General features: G+C 42.3%; 1 protein-coding gene across 2 annotated transcripts in view; it reads left to right on the top strand.

Moving 5' to 3' along the window:
- The window catches only part of LOC108505037 (desumoylating isopeptidase 2-like), a 53,623-nt gene that overhangs the window by 26,965 nt on the left and 10,154 nt on the right, over window positions 1–16,504 (top strand). The window contains exons 1-4 of one of the 2 annotated variants that reach the window (XM_017830635.1): window positions 3,879–4,063; window positions 6,109–6,181; window positions 7,528–7,621; window positions 8,634–8,775. In XM_017830635.1, the coding sequence (XP_017686124.1) occupies window positions 4,061–4,063; window positions 6,109–6,181; window positions 7,528–7,621; window positions 8,634–8,775 (312 nt within the window). In that variant the 5' untranslated portion in view covers window positions 3,879–4,060. Of the gene's footprint in view, window positions 1–3,878; window positions 4,064–6,108; window positions 6,182–7,527; window positions 7,622–8,633; window positions 8,776–16,504 lie in introns of those variants that run through there. The other variant, XM_017830634.1, reaches the window with a different exon arrangement.

Consider the following 16,504-nt stretch of genomic DNA (forward strand, 5'->3'; position numbering starts at 1 on the left):
GAAGAAAACCTGTAGTTCCCAAGCTTTGATCAGTTCTGTCAGTTGGGTTATTTGCAAAAAGGCCAGTGCCTACACTCTGGGAACTGTTTTTCTTGAGACTTGAAAGTTATTGCCTATTGCAGCTGGAGGCTGAGCCTCTTTGTAAATATAGACCTGCTTACTGCAGTATTTTGTTTCTTTAACACTGTCTGGCATTTTACGTGAAAGTTAGCATACCTGACTAAAGCAGTACCTTTGGCTAGCTGGATTTGGAGTGACCTGATGGCCTGTCACACCCTGGTCCATGACTTGCAGATTGACAGCTTTTGACAACAGTGATGAGGACCTGACATAGGAGGTGATCCTTCAGGCAGGAAGAGTCATGTCCGGGGTGTGCTGGAGTGAGAACCTACCCAGATAGTTTTTCCCAAGTATGAGGTACCAAAGACGGTGTTGTAAGTTTGTAGCTATTTGCTGAAATCAGATTTATTTAGCAACTACTGGTGGATTTTTTTTCTATATGTTCATACAGAGTATAAGAAAGGATGGCCTAGCATCTATTCAGTAGTGGATGGATCAGGTGGAGTGGAATATCCCACCTATTGGGGTGATAAATATAATATTGCTTAGTGTGTTGGCTGCTCAGAGAAAATAATATCTGAGATACTCACGGAAATGGTCTTGTCTCCAGAATTCAGGAAGCGGTTTAGTTAAATTGCTCAGCACATTGATGCAGGAAAGATTTTGATGACACACCATGGAAAATAATAGTCTGAAGTAGGGAAGCAAAGAGAACGTTAGTGACAGAAATTTCAATGTTATAGTATGATATTAATTGATGGTAGAAGTTAGTGGTTACATGCATGGGCCTCTTCTGCCTGGAAACCCATGTTTCTGGTAAGAGTCCCCAGTAACTCCTGCTCTGAAAAGTCCCAGGATGATATAATCTGCTAGTATCACATCATCTGCTTCTCCATCCTAGACCTAACAGAAGCATACCAGTATAATAAAGCATTTTAGTTTCTTTCCTTTTTGGAAAGTTAGGGCATGGTTCACTGTTCCAGTGAGACTTTCACTTTTAACTCTGTGTGATGGATAAATGAAGTGAATAACACAAGACCTGAATCAGAGTATCTCCCAGAATCTAAACCATCTCACCAGTTACTCTGATCTCTGAACCAAACCAACAGGAAATCAGAGAAGACTTGAATAAAATCTCAAAAATTTCAAATTCTGCTTCATCAGAGACCTTAATTAAAAGCTATTAACTGATACACTACAAACTGTAGATGCAGAGGTTCCTCTTTGAGTGTCAATTTTGAGTCCTGGGCTATCTGCTGCCTTTATGAAGCTATTACAGTCTGGTTAGCTTTCCTTCCTGCCTCTCTTGTGTTCTGAGCAGTTCTCTGTCTCTGTTGAAGATGAGACAGAATGCTCCAAGTCCCTCTGAGTAGGGTTTAGGGCATGATTTTCCAGGCAGTATGCAATGCAGACATGAATCATAACTCCCTTTAAGATACTATTGTATTCAATTCCCTGGGTCTTTTCATCTGACTGAACAGGCTGCAGATTTTTGTTTTTAATCTAAGCAATAACCAGTTTACTCCAGGGATGAGTATTTGCTGATTGTTACTGCTGTTCTCATGCTCAGAATTGCAAACCCCTTGGAAAATGAGGCCAGCTTGTGCATGAGTGTACAAACCTGGTTTCAAATCTGGCTTGGATTCTCTCTTCCAGCTCAGCAAGTGACTGACATGTTCACTTTGGCATAGCTTCCTCCCGAGACAAGCCGTGGGCTGTGCCAAAGTGCTGTGAGGCATTCACTGTGTGTTCAGTCACACACTGGAGGCAGACTCTACAGCACCCTGGAGACATGGGTGAGATGAGGACAGTACAGCCATGATTCAGAGCTGCCTTGTACTTTGGTCTTGCTATCAGTATCATATCAATAGAACCAAGATATAAATCAGACCCCACTTCAATTACACCCTTGTGTTACTGAAATTATTTGAAAGAAAGTACTAAATCAGAGGAGCTTCAGTTCAAATTTAGGTATAGCTGAGGTTGTTGCAATTCCATAATAGTTCATTAAAGGAATTAATACTGAAAAATACACCATTTAAATACAGAAATGTCCATGTGATGGTTGTAATCTTGCAACACCTGGCATCAGCCAGTGAAACGTTCCTTTAACTCTGGTGGAACCTCCTCATCACTTGTGCTTCCAGAGCTGTCCTGCAGCCTGGTTCTCTGCTCCTGGAGTTGGGCAGGGTGGATTCCAGGGGCTGAAGTTCTGTGCTGGGAACCAGGATAGTTGAGGCATAGGGTGGGCTTGTGATCTGACAGTGCTCTGTAGGTATGAGGTGATCAGGTCTCAGCACATTACCCTAAGAAATACTCAGTCAAGGAGAGGTTTTTGGAAGAAGAAAATGGTATAGCTGCAAGTGGCTTTCAGTTTAACTTTCTTGTTTGAAATATAAAGCATGATGCAGATGAGGCTCTGCAGATAGCCCTGATTTTGATAACTGGCAAGAGCATTTCTAATTTAAAAAGTCTTCCTTCTCTTCCTATTAGTTACCTCTCTAAGCAAAGCAGCTGGCGTGACCTGGGCATGTTTTGCTTGTATTGTTGCTGTGAGACAATAGCTCAGCCTGAGGGAAGAAGACAACCTACTTACCATATCATCTGGGAGTTGTTGCAGTAGGACTTGAGAAACCAGTGTTTCTCTGAAGAGAAACTTGCAGAGACTACCTGACACTATCTGAGGAGTTAACCCAGATAGTTAAAACTGCACCTTCAGTCAGTTTGCTGACCACACCAAGTTGAGCAGGAATGTTGATCTGCTTGAGCGTAGGAAAGCTCTGCAGAGGGATCTGGACAGCCTGGATCGATGGGCTGAGGCGAATTTTATGAGGTACAATAAAGTGAAATGCTGGGTCCTGTAGTTGTGTCACAACCCAATGCAGCACTACAGGCTGGAGGCAGAGTGGCTGGAAAATTGCCCAGTGGAAAAGAACCCGGGGGTGTTGGCCAACAGCAGCTGAACATAAGCCAGCAGTGCCCAAGATGCCACAAAAGTCAATGGCATCCTTGCTTGGATCAAAAATAGTGTGGCTGGCAGGACCAGGGAAGTAATTATTCCCCTGTACTTGGGTGCTGGTGAGGTGGCACATCAAATCCTGTGTTCAGTTTTGGGGCCCTCACTACAAAAAAGACATTGAGATGTTAGAGTGTGTCCAGAGAAGGGCAACAGAGTTGGTGAAGGGTCTGGAGCACAAGTCTTATGAGGAGAAGCTGAGGGAACTGGGATTGTTTAGCCTGGAGAAAAGGAGGCTGAGGGGAGACATCATTGCTCTCTACAACTACCTGAAAGTAGGTTGCAGTGAGGTGAGGATCGTTCTCTTCTCCCAGGTAACAAGTGACAGGACAAGAGGAAATGACCTCAAGTTCTGTCAAGGGAGGTTTAGAATATAGAATATATATAGAAAAATATCCTCACAGAAAGTGTTGTCAAGCATTGGAACAAGCTCACAAGGAAGTGGTGGAGTCACCATGGCTGGAAACATCAAAAAAATGTGTGGATATGCCACTTAAGGACACAGTTTAGTGGTGAACATGGTAGGGTGCCATGGCTGGACTTGATGATCTTAGAGGTATTTTCCAACCTTAATGATTCTATGATTCTACAAGATTTGGGAGATCAAAGAACTAAACCGAGAGTTATGTGTCCAGGGAAGACAGGCTTTTGTCCCTGTGGTAGTTTACTTTGGCTGAATGCCAGGTGTCCACCAAGGCTGCGCAGATCTCCCCCCCCCCCGGGGGAAAAGGGGAGATGAAAAAAAAATGTAAAAACCCGGGATTTACCAAGAAAGGCAGTTTTATATTTATATGGAGAAAAAGGAAAAAACTAATAACACTACAAACACATAGGCAAAGGAAACTAACAGTAAAATTCTACTTCCCACAGTAAGCGAAGTGCTCTTTCTCTTTCCTCCAAGGAGCAGCCGTCCTGCCGGATAGCTATCACGGAAGGAGAGCGAGCTACTTCCTCCTCCCCTCTTTATATCTGAGCTGACGTAACATGGTATGGAATATCTTCCGAGTCAATATGAATCAGGTGACTTATCCGAGGTTTCCTCCCAGGAAAAGGAAATAAACCCACTACAGTCCCCTGGTGTCATATGTGGCCTCCACCTCTGTATCTTCTTCCCCAGTTAGAGTAGGGATGTTCCTGGTGCAGAGGACAGGGCAACAGAGAACTGTGGAGAAGGGCAGTAGAAGGCAAGGGCACCTAAATACTAGGCCTGGTGTTCACCAGAGGGTTCACCGCTAACATGCTGTCCTAGCTGGCAGAGGTTGAGAGCTACCTGACCCAGCTCCAGTTTAATGCTCTGATGTATCCTAAAAAACAAGAGTTTGCATAATTCAAGTAAAGAGGTAAGTGGAGGTTACACAAGGTCTGCAGAGAGCAGTGGGCAGGGGTCCAGCTGGGGTCAGGTGGTTTGCTGCCCTCCAGCAGCAATACATCATTTGTGATAAGAAAACTTGCAAAGAACAAGTAGCATTACAGCATTTTCTGGAGGGAAATGGAACTGTACTCTGGCTGTACTGCCAGAGGCAAGCATTTTTGGGGACATGGTTTAAGGTATCAAGATTGGCTATACATTAAGTCAAGCCTGGGACTACGCTTTTCATATCAAAGCTACTGTGTTTTTTCACAGTAGCAGTGGTCTTGCAGAAAACATTTTCAGGTGATTTATGGAACTACTGCAGTAATAAATACATAAGCAAGCAGTGTGAGTACAGTAGTTGGAGTATGCCAGACCTCTGGTCACCTGACAGCAGAGGGGTTCTTACTCATACCTTGGCAGGTCAGTGACACCAGACACAGGGAAGGTGCAGCTTACTCTGGCTCCACAAGAAGCTGCCCACCAGACCCAAAAGAGAATTTTAGTTTAATGAACCTGTCATGTCCTTGTACAGGAACAAGTAAACAACACTCACCTTCCTTGCAGTGCTTGATTAAAACAAGAATTTAGTTGCTCTGAGTTACCAGAGACATATCTTCACTGCACAGCAGCTGTAAGTGAACTGTAAATATGCCAGGCATGTGCAGTTTGCTCAGTGCCTGAAAACATAATTTCTGTAGCAGCACAGCTCTGCAGCTGACCTAATAAATGCTGGTGCTGGGCAGGGCTAATTATCTCCAATGCAGCACTGCCCTGGCATGGCTGTACGGCTTCCCACTCCAGAATTAGCTTAGCTGGGACTTGTTTGGGTGTCTGTGCTGTCCTTCACGGTATGGTGGAAATGGTGGAAGAGCATCACATGCATACACTAGACTGCGGCATTACTCTGCTCTAAATGTAATGGGGAAGTGCTGGGATACAGAGCAACAGTCACTTAACAGCTCCTCTTGAAAATTTGTCTGACTTGGATGAAGGTTTGGTCATCTTGGACCTAATTTTGGAACATCAAAATCTGAACTGTCTCTTCTGAAATCAGTGCTTGATAGTATATGGTGCCACTGAACAAAATGTTGACTAGCATGCTCCAAGTTCCTTTTTTTTCTATAAAGCAGTTACCAATGTTTGATAGATAATTACTAAATAGTGCCCCTCTGACCTATCAGGGTAACAGACCTGTGTCTCTATGATCTTTTTGCTTAAAGCCAAAATACTAATAAGTAGATATTGGGAGGTGATGTAAAAAGGTGTGCGGAAAATAATTGGGGATTCTCTTACTCCAGATTTTGAGATCAAATAAGGCAAGTGAATTGATAAAACTGTCTCAGTGTCAGGTACTTAAGTGAGAAGATAGATAAATAATTGCACATCCTGTAGCAACTGGGTTTATGGAGGTTCAGGTTGTTATATCTTAATACAGGTTAGTGCCTTATGTGGAAAGGATTAGATGAGCATTTTTGGAGACCTAATTCCAGCTAACTGTATAAACACAGTGCCCACTTCTGTTGGTCTGTAAGGAGTCTCAATTTGTTTGTCTCTAGAAAATTTCAAAATCACTCTTCTCTGTAAGAGGAACTGGGGAGATAGGGGATATATCCTAGACCAAGATCATTTGTTTCTTTTCCACTAATGCTTCCCAATTCCCACTTTTCTTTTACTTTAGTACTGGATAAATGAATACACCTCCACTTTGGGGATTGGTGTCTTCCACTCTGGCATCGAGATCTACGGCAGAGGTATGAAGTATTTCCTTTTCACTACCTGCAGAACATGGGACAATATATGCCTAGTCTGATATGGAAAAGTATCCCAAATTTACAGCTTTTGGCAAGGAATGTTTTGAGGAATGAAAAACTCAGCCAGTTCTCTTTTTAGAGTCCATTGTGCAGTCAAGGAGGAACTTGTGCAGTTCTGTCATGAACCATGTAGCCCTTCTTACTTTTAGCATGTAACTACAGCCTCTAGGCTTGTGCAGATGTGAGCAGGATGGCAGATAGGAGGAGCTATGTTGGAAAGCCATTCCAAGAGTAGTGAAGGAGAGGGATAGAGAATGGGAGAAATGAAGGAGGGCGAAGAGAGGCAGATCAGTAGTGTTTTGAGATCAGTGGTGTTTTAACACATGCATATGTGTTTACGCTAATTCCCTGTCAGAGTAAATCCATTTTCCAGTCATTCTTTATGAATGCCTATGGTCTAGAAATCTTGTAATCTGGGTTTCCAGATTTTGGAAACCGTTCATTTGAAACAGCAGACTTACAGAGAAAAGAAAATGTCTTGTAAGACTTTTGAAATTGTCTGGATAGACCTAAAGCTGATTAGAGCCACCCACTGCAAAAGGTGAAGTCAAAGGATCCGGGGAAACAGCTGTAGTGCAGTGAAGGATGGGCTAACATCACCGACTTTCTGTTTCCTTCTTCAACATTAAATGGGAATGGTTTGGGCTACTCACTCATGGTATTTTTACCCAGTGCGATTCAGTAGACAGAATCCCTGAGGTGCCACTTCCATCTCGAGCACAGAGGCTTTCACAGGCCCTGTGAGATGGCCTGTGGGACACCGTGAGGACCACAGGCTGTGTTTCACAGGCCATGCAAGGTGGCCTGTATGACATGGAGGGACTGTGTGCTGAGGCAGCAGAATGCAATCAGCCTGGCTTTCTGCAAAGACTTCCTGTAAATCACTGCCTGTAAATACCTCTGAAAGATTTGATTTCTCCCTATTCTAGAAAAGACTTCTTAAAGCTCAGTAGCACCACTGGCAGCCTCTCACAGTTTATCCAGATGCCTTCAATGCAGAACTTTCCACTGAGAGGAAGTCACCTGGGTGGGCACAGAGGCAGACTCAGAGAGTTTTCCTGGTGCTGTGGGAAAACAGTAGTGTTAGCATGGAGGGAGGCTGTGAGGGCACCCTCAGTCTGATAGGTAACCAGAGAGTGAAAATGGCTTTCTGAGTCTGGCTAAAAAAGATTTTGGCAATAGCCCAGGCCCTGGTGCTGATGTTGAGCTGTGCAGACAGCTGCCATAGACTTTTTCCTGACATGGCGTTAATTCAATTACTCACAGCCTGTTTCTCTCCTTGTCAGAGTTTGCCTATGGAGGGCATCCCTACCCTTTCAGTGGGATTTTCGAGATCACACCTGGCAGTGCGGTAGAACTTGGCGAGACCTTTAAATTCAAGTAAGGGCCCTTTTCTATATCTTCTCCCCTGCCCCTGGTAGCCATCAATGTTGGAGGAGCAGGGATGTCCTGTCCTCTGGGTTCCCCCTTCACTCTCCTCATAAGTGCCCTCATTGCACCCTTTACACGATCCTGATTCAAAGGCAGCCCTGCAGGGATTTTGGAGATAGATAAAAGAGCATGTACACCAATTAGGGAACAGTGCTGAACTGTGTTTGTCAGGGATTAAAAGCATGTTTACAAATGAGTGCAGTTCTCTTTTCCTATTTTTTTTGTTTTCTGTTCTCCCAGTTTCACCTGTTACACAGAGCCAATGCACAGGGGAAAAAATAAAACTTCTCTTTTTATGACTAACTTCTATTTGTGGATACTGCAAAGAGTACCTGAAGTCATCTCCTGTGTTTATTGTTGCTCTGTCACAAGGGACAGACTGGCTGCCAGAGGAGTCTGGGAGGATGCTGCATTCATGTGTTGTTCAAGGTGCTCGAACTGTGGGACTGTGGGTCAAGGAAATGCCCGTGGCAGGTGGTGCTTGACCTTCTCAGACCACCTGTTCATGTTGAAGGTTGTTGGAGACTTTTATAATAAGCGCTATTGAGTGAATATTGGGAGAAGCAATAGGTTTCTGCATGTTTTCAGTCTGCTTCTTCCTGGCCCACCCCATGGGAACCCTCTCAATTGTGAAAAAAAGGTATTTCCTCTGTCATAATGGAAATTTCTGTTGTGGGATGATGGGCAGAGTGAGAGCAGACCCCCAGAGCTGAGACTGCCCTGGTGGTGAGCAGGAAGCTCTCGGGGCTGTTGCCTGTGTGGTAACCTGCTTTGTGGAAAAGCTGGGAATATTATTGTGCCATTCTGTTAGTAAGAGTCTCTGATAGCCTCAGATATGATGTCCATAATGTTTAAGCCTGTCCTTCTTGCCAATGTCTGATCATTTTCTTCTCCCTTAGTATGTATCATGCTCTTCACTGTACCTTTCCATGTTTCCTGTTGTGTGTTTTGTTTTACCTAGAGAATCCATTGCCTTGGGCACCACAGACTTCACAGAGGAGGATGTGGATAAGATTATGGAAGAGCTTGGCAAGGAGTACAAAGGAAATGCATACCACTTGATGCACAAGAACTGTAATCACTTTTCTGCTGCTCTGGCTGAGGTGGGCACAGATGGGGGTTTTCTTAATTTATTTTTTACTTCTTCAGATATGTAGTAGTGCTCACAGAAAGGGAACTGGAGTCAGCACAGCCTGCCAGATTGGAGCCCATAGCCAAATCTCCTGTCTCTACCCTTAATATTTTTGGAAGCCTTTTGCTGTTGAAAGGGATTGGATCAGGAGGTGGAGATATGGTAGGTTTATCACATGTTTTGTCTAAACTTTGTTGGAAATTAGGAGTGCCTGTAATTTGTTTCACTGAACAGGCACTGAGCAGGAATTGGAAGGACAGACCTGGTTAGCATACAAATATGCATTTTAATAACAAACATAAATAACCGTACACGATCTCCAAAGGCATAAAAATGGTTTATAAGTGTTCTGAAAACAAAAATTTGCAGTATTCAGGAAATGGGTGTTCTTTTTCCTCATTTAATGTGCACCATCCAAAACACAATAAAAAAAAAAAGAATTGATTTTCTCATAGACATCTTTGGTGCTTATTCATTTCCATGTTCTCAAAACCACTGTTAATTATAGCAAAGCTGTTATTTCTCTTCAGACACAACTGAAGCACAGAGACAAATTTATCCCAGCTATCTGCTGATTTGGGGTATCTGACTTTCTTTATTCCCAAAGTTCTGATTATTTTGGGGGGAAGCTGCCTTCCTCCTCACCCCTCCAGATGGGATGTTTAAAGTGCGTTTCAATTAATGTGTGAGCATTCAGCATTTGTGTAAATCTGAATTCTGGATCTTGACCCAGTGCCAGAAAAAGATGGGAAAAGCATAAGATGGAAGTGACCTCCCATAAAAACTGTTTCTGTGCTTTCCATAGTTGTTTTATGGCAAACACAAGGAGAGAATATAATTCATTACACGAGTATGACTGCTGTCATTACACATCTCTTGCCTTTCTTCATCATATGGGGCAAGAGTCCTATGCCAATAACTTCTTTTGCCTCAAGTGTCCATTCAGCCCCAAACAAGCTCATCATGGATCCCAAATGAGATGTGTAGAAAAAATACTACATAATTTCATAAGAAATTCCCTAGTGAATCTGAGAATCAGCAATTAATTTACAAGTGACCTGCTTAGGCTCTAAGGGACACCAACTCTCGATTGGTTTCATCCTTACTAATTATATATAGAGAAAATGACTTAGTCCTTTCTGTAAATGTTAGTGAATTAAAACAAACAGGAGGAAATTGAATTGGTACAAACAGAGAATGAAGTTTCAAGCAGTACAGAGCAAATCAACATTAGCCACACAACTAGTCTGGAGTCAAATAATCAAATTACAACAGAAAATGGAAACTTCAAAAATTATGAAGGAAACCCAGGAGAAAGCTATGTGATTTACCTGCAGCAGTGAAATAAAGTTATTGCTTATGATGTACTTTGATAGGTAAAACTTTGTGAGGGGATGAGGGGTGAACAGTGGTGAACAGTGACAGGACCCAAGGGAATGGCCTGAAGTTGTCAAGGGAAGTTTTAAGCTGGATATTAGAAAAAGGTTCTTCTCCCAGAGGGTAGCTGGGCACTGGAACAGGCTCCCCAGGGAAGTGGTCACAGCACAAGCCTGACAGAGTTAAGAAGCTTTTGGACAACACTCTCAGGCACACGGTGTGACTCTCGGGGATGGTCCTGTGCAGGGCTAAGAGATGGACTCGATGATCCTTGTGTGTCCCTTCCAACTCTGCATATTCTGTGATTCTGTGTCCAAACCATAAGCTCACAGCCACTTTTCCTTGATTCTACTGGTACATATCAGTGAATCCCTCACTGCCTCCTCCTTATCTAGCCTTCCAAACACAAGTAAAATGTCAAGTAAGACATCTTATAAAAAAACCTAGTAGGGTATTTTAAATTTTGCTTTCAACATGCCTTCAGTGAGCATCTTTATAGGAGCGGAATTTAGGGTTAAGTTTTCCTCCAAGAGCTTTCTTGGTGGATTCCAAGTGCTCATTCACTGCTCTGTAACCTGTCTAGATAATAAAGCAACAGCCTGAATGGTGAGTTCTGACACTTCTGCTCCCAGGAGCAGAATTTACTCAGGATTTACATCAGTTTAAATAAACTCTTCAAAGGCAAGAAGGATTTTTTTTGTTGCTGTTGCTCTTCACATATGCCTGTGTTTATCAACCCTCTCTAAAGCATTACAAATGCAAACCCAGGGGAGCTGAACAGCAGGCCCAGGAGCAGAATGTCCTAGATAGTCTCTAGCATGGGGATATAGAAAACGGGAGCTGAAATTATTATAAAAAGTGCTGGTAGTAAGGCACTAAGCAGAAGTCCTAGCCATCCAATGTGCCTCAGTCAGCATGAGAAATATGTGTGGCTGCCTTGCAATGGATATCTCCATCTGTTTTGGTAAACACAGTAATTTGGCAATCGTGTTTCAGAGCTGGGTGAGAAGTAGCACAGCTTATCTTGGGATACTTCTGACCTCTTGAAGGAAAGACTACTTGAAATCTGTTGAGACAGAACCTGCTTGAACTGGAAGCAATGAAAGTTTCTATTCTCATTTCTCAACATCTGATTGCTTGCTCAACTTTACAACTTAAGTGATTTTTTTTCTTCTTCTTGCTGTAGTTTCCATTAAAACTAAACAAACCAAAAATCATTCCATTGGGAAGCTCCAGTCCATTCCATGTAGAGCTATAAGATGCCTCACAGTGCACAGAACATGCTGTCCAGATGATGTTTGGCTCACAAGCCTGTGTAGATATGTGTCACCATATCTACATTCTGTCACCTAGAGGGCAGAAAACAGAAACTGTACTTATGTCCTAAAATCAATTCCAAGATGAGTCTCTTTAGTGTTTGTTTTGCTCTTCAGGCCCTTCACCTGTGAAGGAGCAATAATAATAATAATAATAATAATAATAATAATAATAATAATCTATTTATGCATAGTCATGTTATGAGGCAGTTAAAGACAGTAAACTTGAAAAAGTATCCAAAGAATTAAAAGAAAATATGTAGAAATTTTACTCAACAGAATGAAATTATGCATTAGAACTGGGATTTAATTCCAGCCACAAATAAAAGCAGCCAAGGATTTTTAAGTAAGTGTAAATTCTTGGTCTCTCTGTTGCTGTAGCCCCAATGGAAGGTGATGCTATCTGTACTGCAATGCCCTTTCACCCCAGAGAGGGGTCAGGGTGGAGGATACTTTTTAGTTTGAAAGAGAGAATGACCAGCTGTGCTTTCAAACAGCCTTTTAGACTTTTCTCCTCATGGGCATAAGCAGTTGCAGACAATCAAGGAGATGGTTGTTTTGAGCCTTGTGGCTAATGCCAGGCAGATCACTTCCCCGCTCTGTGCCCAAGTATCCCCCCCTTGTATACTGGGTTATTTCCTTCCTTCAGAAAGGGCCCTGAAATCTTTCAGTGACAGCTCTTTCATCTGCCAATGTTAATTATCTGGTTTATGGTTTTTAGCATTCTTTTCAGCATGGAAAACCAGAGATAGAGCTTTATAGCCAAGTGGTGATGTATGAGTTAATGCATGTTTATGCAAATGCGTCTAGCAAGCCTTGAGATTTGGTTGTAGGCCTGTGATAGGTAGCTGTGTTTGGTAACCCTTATTTCTTTATCTGACTTTGGGCTTGCTAATTAGCGTCCAGACAGATGTTACCCTGGTGGAAGGGCCATGGCCTGGGAGGATAATACCATCTGGTCATGCAGACTGAGGGCAAATGTAGCCATGTGTGTTGCTGGCTGAGGTCACAGTTCTGAAGAGGGAAGGGAAAGGAGGTGTAAGATTGGCTCTACTTCCCATATTGGCTTCCTCAGGATCACACTGTGAGACAACGGTCACATGTCCAATTGCCACGACCTGTAGGACAGGTTCCTCATTCTTGGAAGTACTGCTAAATTACAGGAGCCGGACTTTATTTTCAGATATTTGTTTTCTTTCCTTTACCAGTGTTCTCTCAGTAAATAAAACATCCATTCAGAAATCTTCTGTCTACATTTGTTAAAGAAAGATTTTTCTGCCGAATTCCCATTTAATACAATGATGCCTTGGGTTCTACCATGATAACTGGTATTTGTAGTCTTCAACAGTTACATGCAGGCTGACTGCTAATGGTTAGGGGCATGTCTGGACCTATGATCATGACTCTGCCATTTGGCCATGCATCTTGAAAAATCCCTAGACTATAGGAAGTTCAGCACAGGCAGATAAGCTCTGCTTAACCACTGGACATGCCTTTGACCTACTATCTACCTCTGGAAAAACTCACTTTGCAGTGCAGCCTCATTGTGTGCTGCTGTGGCATTTAGCCTCTCCCCGCAATGCCATGCATCTCATCTGAGTCTTCTGATCTTCCTGCCCACATTCACTTGTAAGCTGCAAAGGGCTTTGTTACTCTCTAATTGCCACTTACCTCTGAATTTTCCCTACTCCCTACTGCAGACTGCCAAGCATATTCACCTCGCTCAAGACTTAGTTCTCTCCCTCCTTTGCCAGTTCCCTACAGACTTCTAATGAGCAGTGACTGGATCAAAGAAGCATGGCTGGGTCTCCTCACAAGGCAGCTCCTCTGGAAAGAAAACATAGAATGCCCAAGTTTCAGCTGCAGGAGTTCAGATTTCAATCTTCCCCAATGCCATTTCATGGCAGTCTTATCAGTAAGTGATTCAGTGAACATGTTGCATGATCAGGAGTCTCTTCCTGTGGATTCTTCTTCATCAGGAACTTTGGGGTTTTTTAAGAAGTGAAGAACTATCAGAAAGCGTGTCTGCCTAATAAGTGATGCACACCATCTTAATTAGTTTTGAAGGACGTTCTGATGTAAAGTAGGGCAGAATTTCCTAGTGGATAATCATGAGAAAATGAGAAAGAAATCAGATGCACTCCCTGTGCATTTGCCCAGCTTTAACTTAAGGTCACTGGTACACACACCACTTAATACCCCTTTGCAGTCTCCCTTTACCCTCACCATTTATATCCGTGTATGAAGGCAAGAGGAGCTGGATTTAAATCAGCACTCTGACTCCTGCAACACGGTGTCATGATACCTGTATTTATAAATCACTTAAGCAAATTGTTTGTGGGTTAAAATGAAGAGGTTCATCAAACTGTGGTTAGCAATTTGCCTACAAGAAGTTTACTCCTTTCATGTTGCTTATGCTGACAGTTCTGAAAATCAAGTAGTATCCATATCATACTCTCTAAAGAAACTGTCCAAGAGTATGGGCAATCCTTATGGAGGACTTAGGCTTGCAATTTATGCAAAGAAAAATCAGTCAAGCCATGAGCAGCAGATCCCAAACTTCCCATCCTATTCTGAGCTTATGTTCCTTTCTGTGTTTCAGTACTCCAGGGGGTTTTCATTCTGATGAAGTTATGCATGTATGGGGAATTCAGTTAGGACTATGTCAATATTGTATAAAGCCCTTCTGTTTGATCATCTGTTTTTAAGTTACTTTGTTCCAAACAATCCCCCATGTATACTTACAGCAATATGTTCAAAAGGCCCTTCAAGGAATTGCAAAATATTTATGTTCTTTATGAGTTGTCCTGGCTGATGAAAAAGGGTATTTAAACTCTGCCAGATGGAAAGAAACATTGGCTTTTGAACATTAAAAAAGCATTTTAAAACAAAAATAAAGGGTAAAACAATTAGTTCTTTCCATAATATGAATTGTTGAGTTTCCTGATTCTTTTAGAACATGGAGACGTGAGATAGCAAAAGAACAGAAGTTACAAATTGCTGTAAAGCAGACATAAAGGAAGAGGAATACATCTGTGGTTTCAGGAAAAAGCCAAACTCAAAGAAATTCCTGGACTTTAAGTTCCCTTGCAAGGACCTGCAGGTCTGAGGTCCCAGTCTTGCCACTGCTTTGCAGAAGCACTTGTCACTGCAGCAGTGGCCACAAGGAGGTATGACGTGAGGTGCCAAGAAAGATTTGCAGTTATATACTATGTCACGAAAACTGTAAGGTAGGAGCACACAGACAGAGGGAATTGTGAAATTGCTGTCACAGGTTTTTTCAGTGCAGGATTTCCCTGCAAGTCTACTTGGACTTGTGGAAGGCAGATATTAGGTGAGGCACAAGCATATTTGGGCCAGCTTGTACTTCTGAACACACATAAAGGTGAAAGGTTGATTGACAGGGTTCAAATGTGGGCATATGATATCAAGATCTGAGCCCTGCTGATGTGTGGGCATATGGTGAGTGTACAGTGCCTGAGGACAGGTTCTTTAGAGGAGATAGCAGTAACTAGAGGATCAGAGGGAGGATGAAGGTTTTCTGCTGTGAAGTTCTTCAGCTTGGCAATTTTCCTCAGTGTTGAGTGTAAGGATCACACCACGTCACTGAATCTTAGACTTTAAAAAAGGTTTTGCTGCTTAGCCCATTCACAAACAGAAGACAACTCATTTCACTTCCCACCAGCAATTTTCTATGCTTCTGAAGTTTCCTAAGTAAGCCTAGGAGCTCTATTCTTACCAGAGTGATGACAGTTGCTACAGCACATCTCAGAAAAGGACATACCACCAAGGGAAAGGAGAAAACCACCTTTGAATCAGCACCATAACTGGAAGATAAGTGGAATGACTTAAGGAAACTAGTCCTTCTCCTTCCATTAATGTGATTACTGCCAAGCAACTGGAATTATCCCTATTTAAGGAAACTCTTCAGCACCTTGCTATAGGACATATGGTGCATAATTATCAAAGAAGTGTGGCTTCTGAGCACCAGGGAAGGCAGCCCCTTTTAGTCCCCAACAGCCTTACTAATGGTGGAATAGCAATAAAGTCAGTGGGTCTTATGGGCTCTTTTGCTAAGATATGAAGTTGATGCTTATCATAATCAGGAAATTAATTGTGAGGCAATGGTTTCAAACTCCTCTATATACCCTGAGAAACACCCAAGTGATCTGGTATGAATTTCCTCAGAGTCAGTGACAGCAGACTCTCACCACATCACTGAGGGGTGACGAAGCACAGTTAAAAATCCCTATTTGCTTCCAAAATTATCTCATCTTTCTCTTATACCCAGAGAAATCTCTTAAAAAAAAATCAGGTCTAACTGTAAAGTTAGTGTCCACATTTCATCATTCTTCATAAGGCTATTTAAGGTCATTTGGATTTGAGGAATTAAAAACTCTTCAGGAAAACAGATTGGTATCTCATTATCCAGCTTCCTTTTGTACCCACTGATCCTTTCCACCCCTTTATTCCTTTAAATATTAACGAATCTGTTTCCTTTTTTCTCATAATTTCTTGATCCAAATGACTGGATCCAGGGGACAGGGGTCAGAGACGCCATCTGGGTAAAGGGCTAAAATCTGAACTAATTATTAGAGTTGAGCTGGGATTTTTGGAGCAAACCAAGTCATCAAAAGAGGAGCCTTTTAGAAGGATCTGATAGTTTTATAAAACTTTTGCTGGGATGCTCTGTGGGTTCAAACAAGGCTTTTAGCTGATGAGACATACTCATTCACAAGTCACTGAGAGAGAGAAGCTTGCTGAGGTGCATGAGAGAAAATTGGATTAAAGATTTATTTACCTTTTTTCTTATATTTCGGCAAAAGTTCTGAATATCAGCCACAAGATGTTCTGAAGCAGAGTCCCTCAGCCTTTCTTGTGGGAACTGTCCTACTTTAATTATTTACATAAATAGGGAGATAACACATTTCAGCAGGAGAAAGGCCTGAATCAGAATTTTTGTGCTTCTTGTTTTAGAAACTCATTTTGAACTTGTTGAAATTGCAG

The sequence above is a fragment of the Lepidothrix coronata genome, unplaced genomic scaffold (assembly GCF_001604755.1).
Source record: "Lepidothrix coronata isolate B3197 unplaced genomic scaffold, Lepidothrix_coronata-1.0 Scaffold182, whole genome shotgun sequence".
NCBI lineage: Eukaryota > Metazoa > Chordata > Aves > Passeriformes > Pipridae > Lepidothrix > Lepidothrix coronata.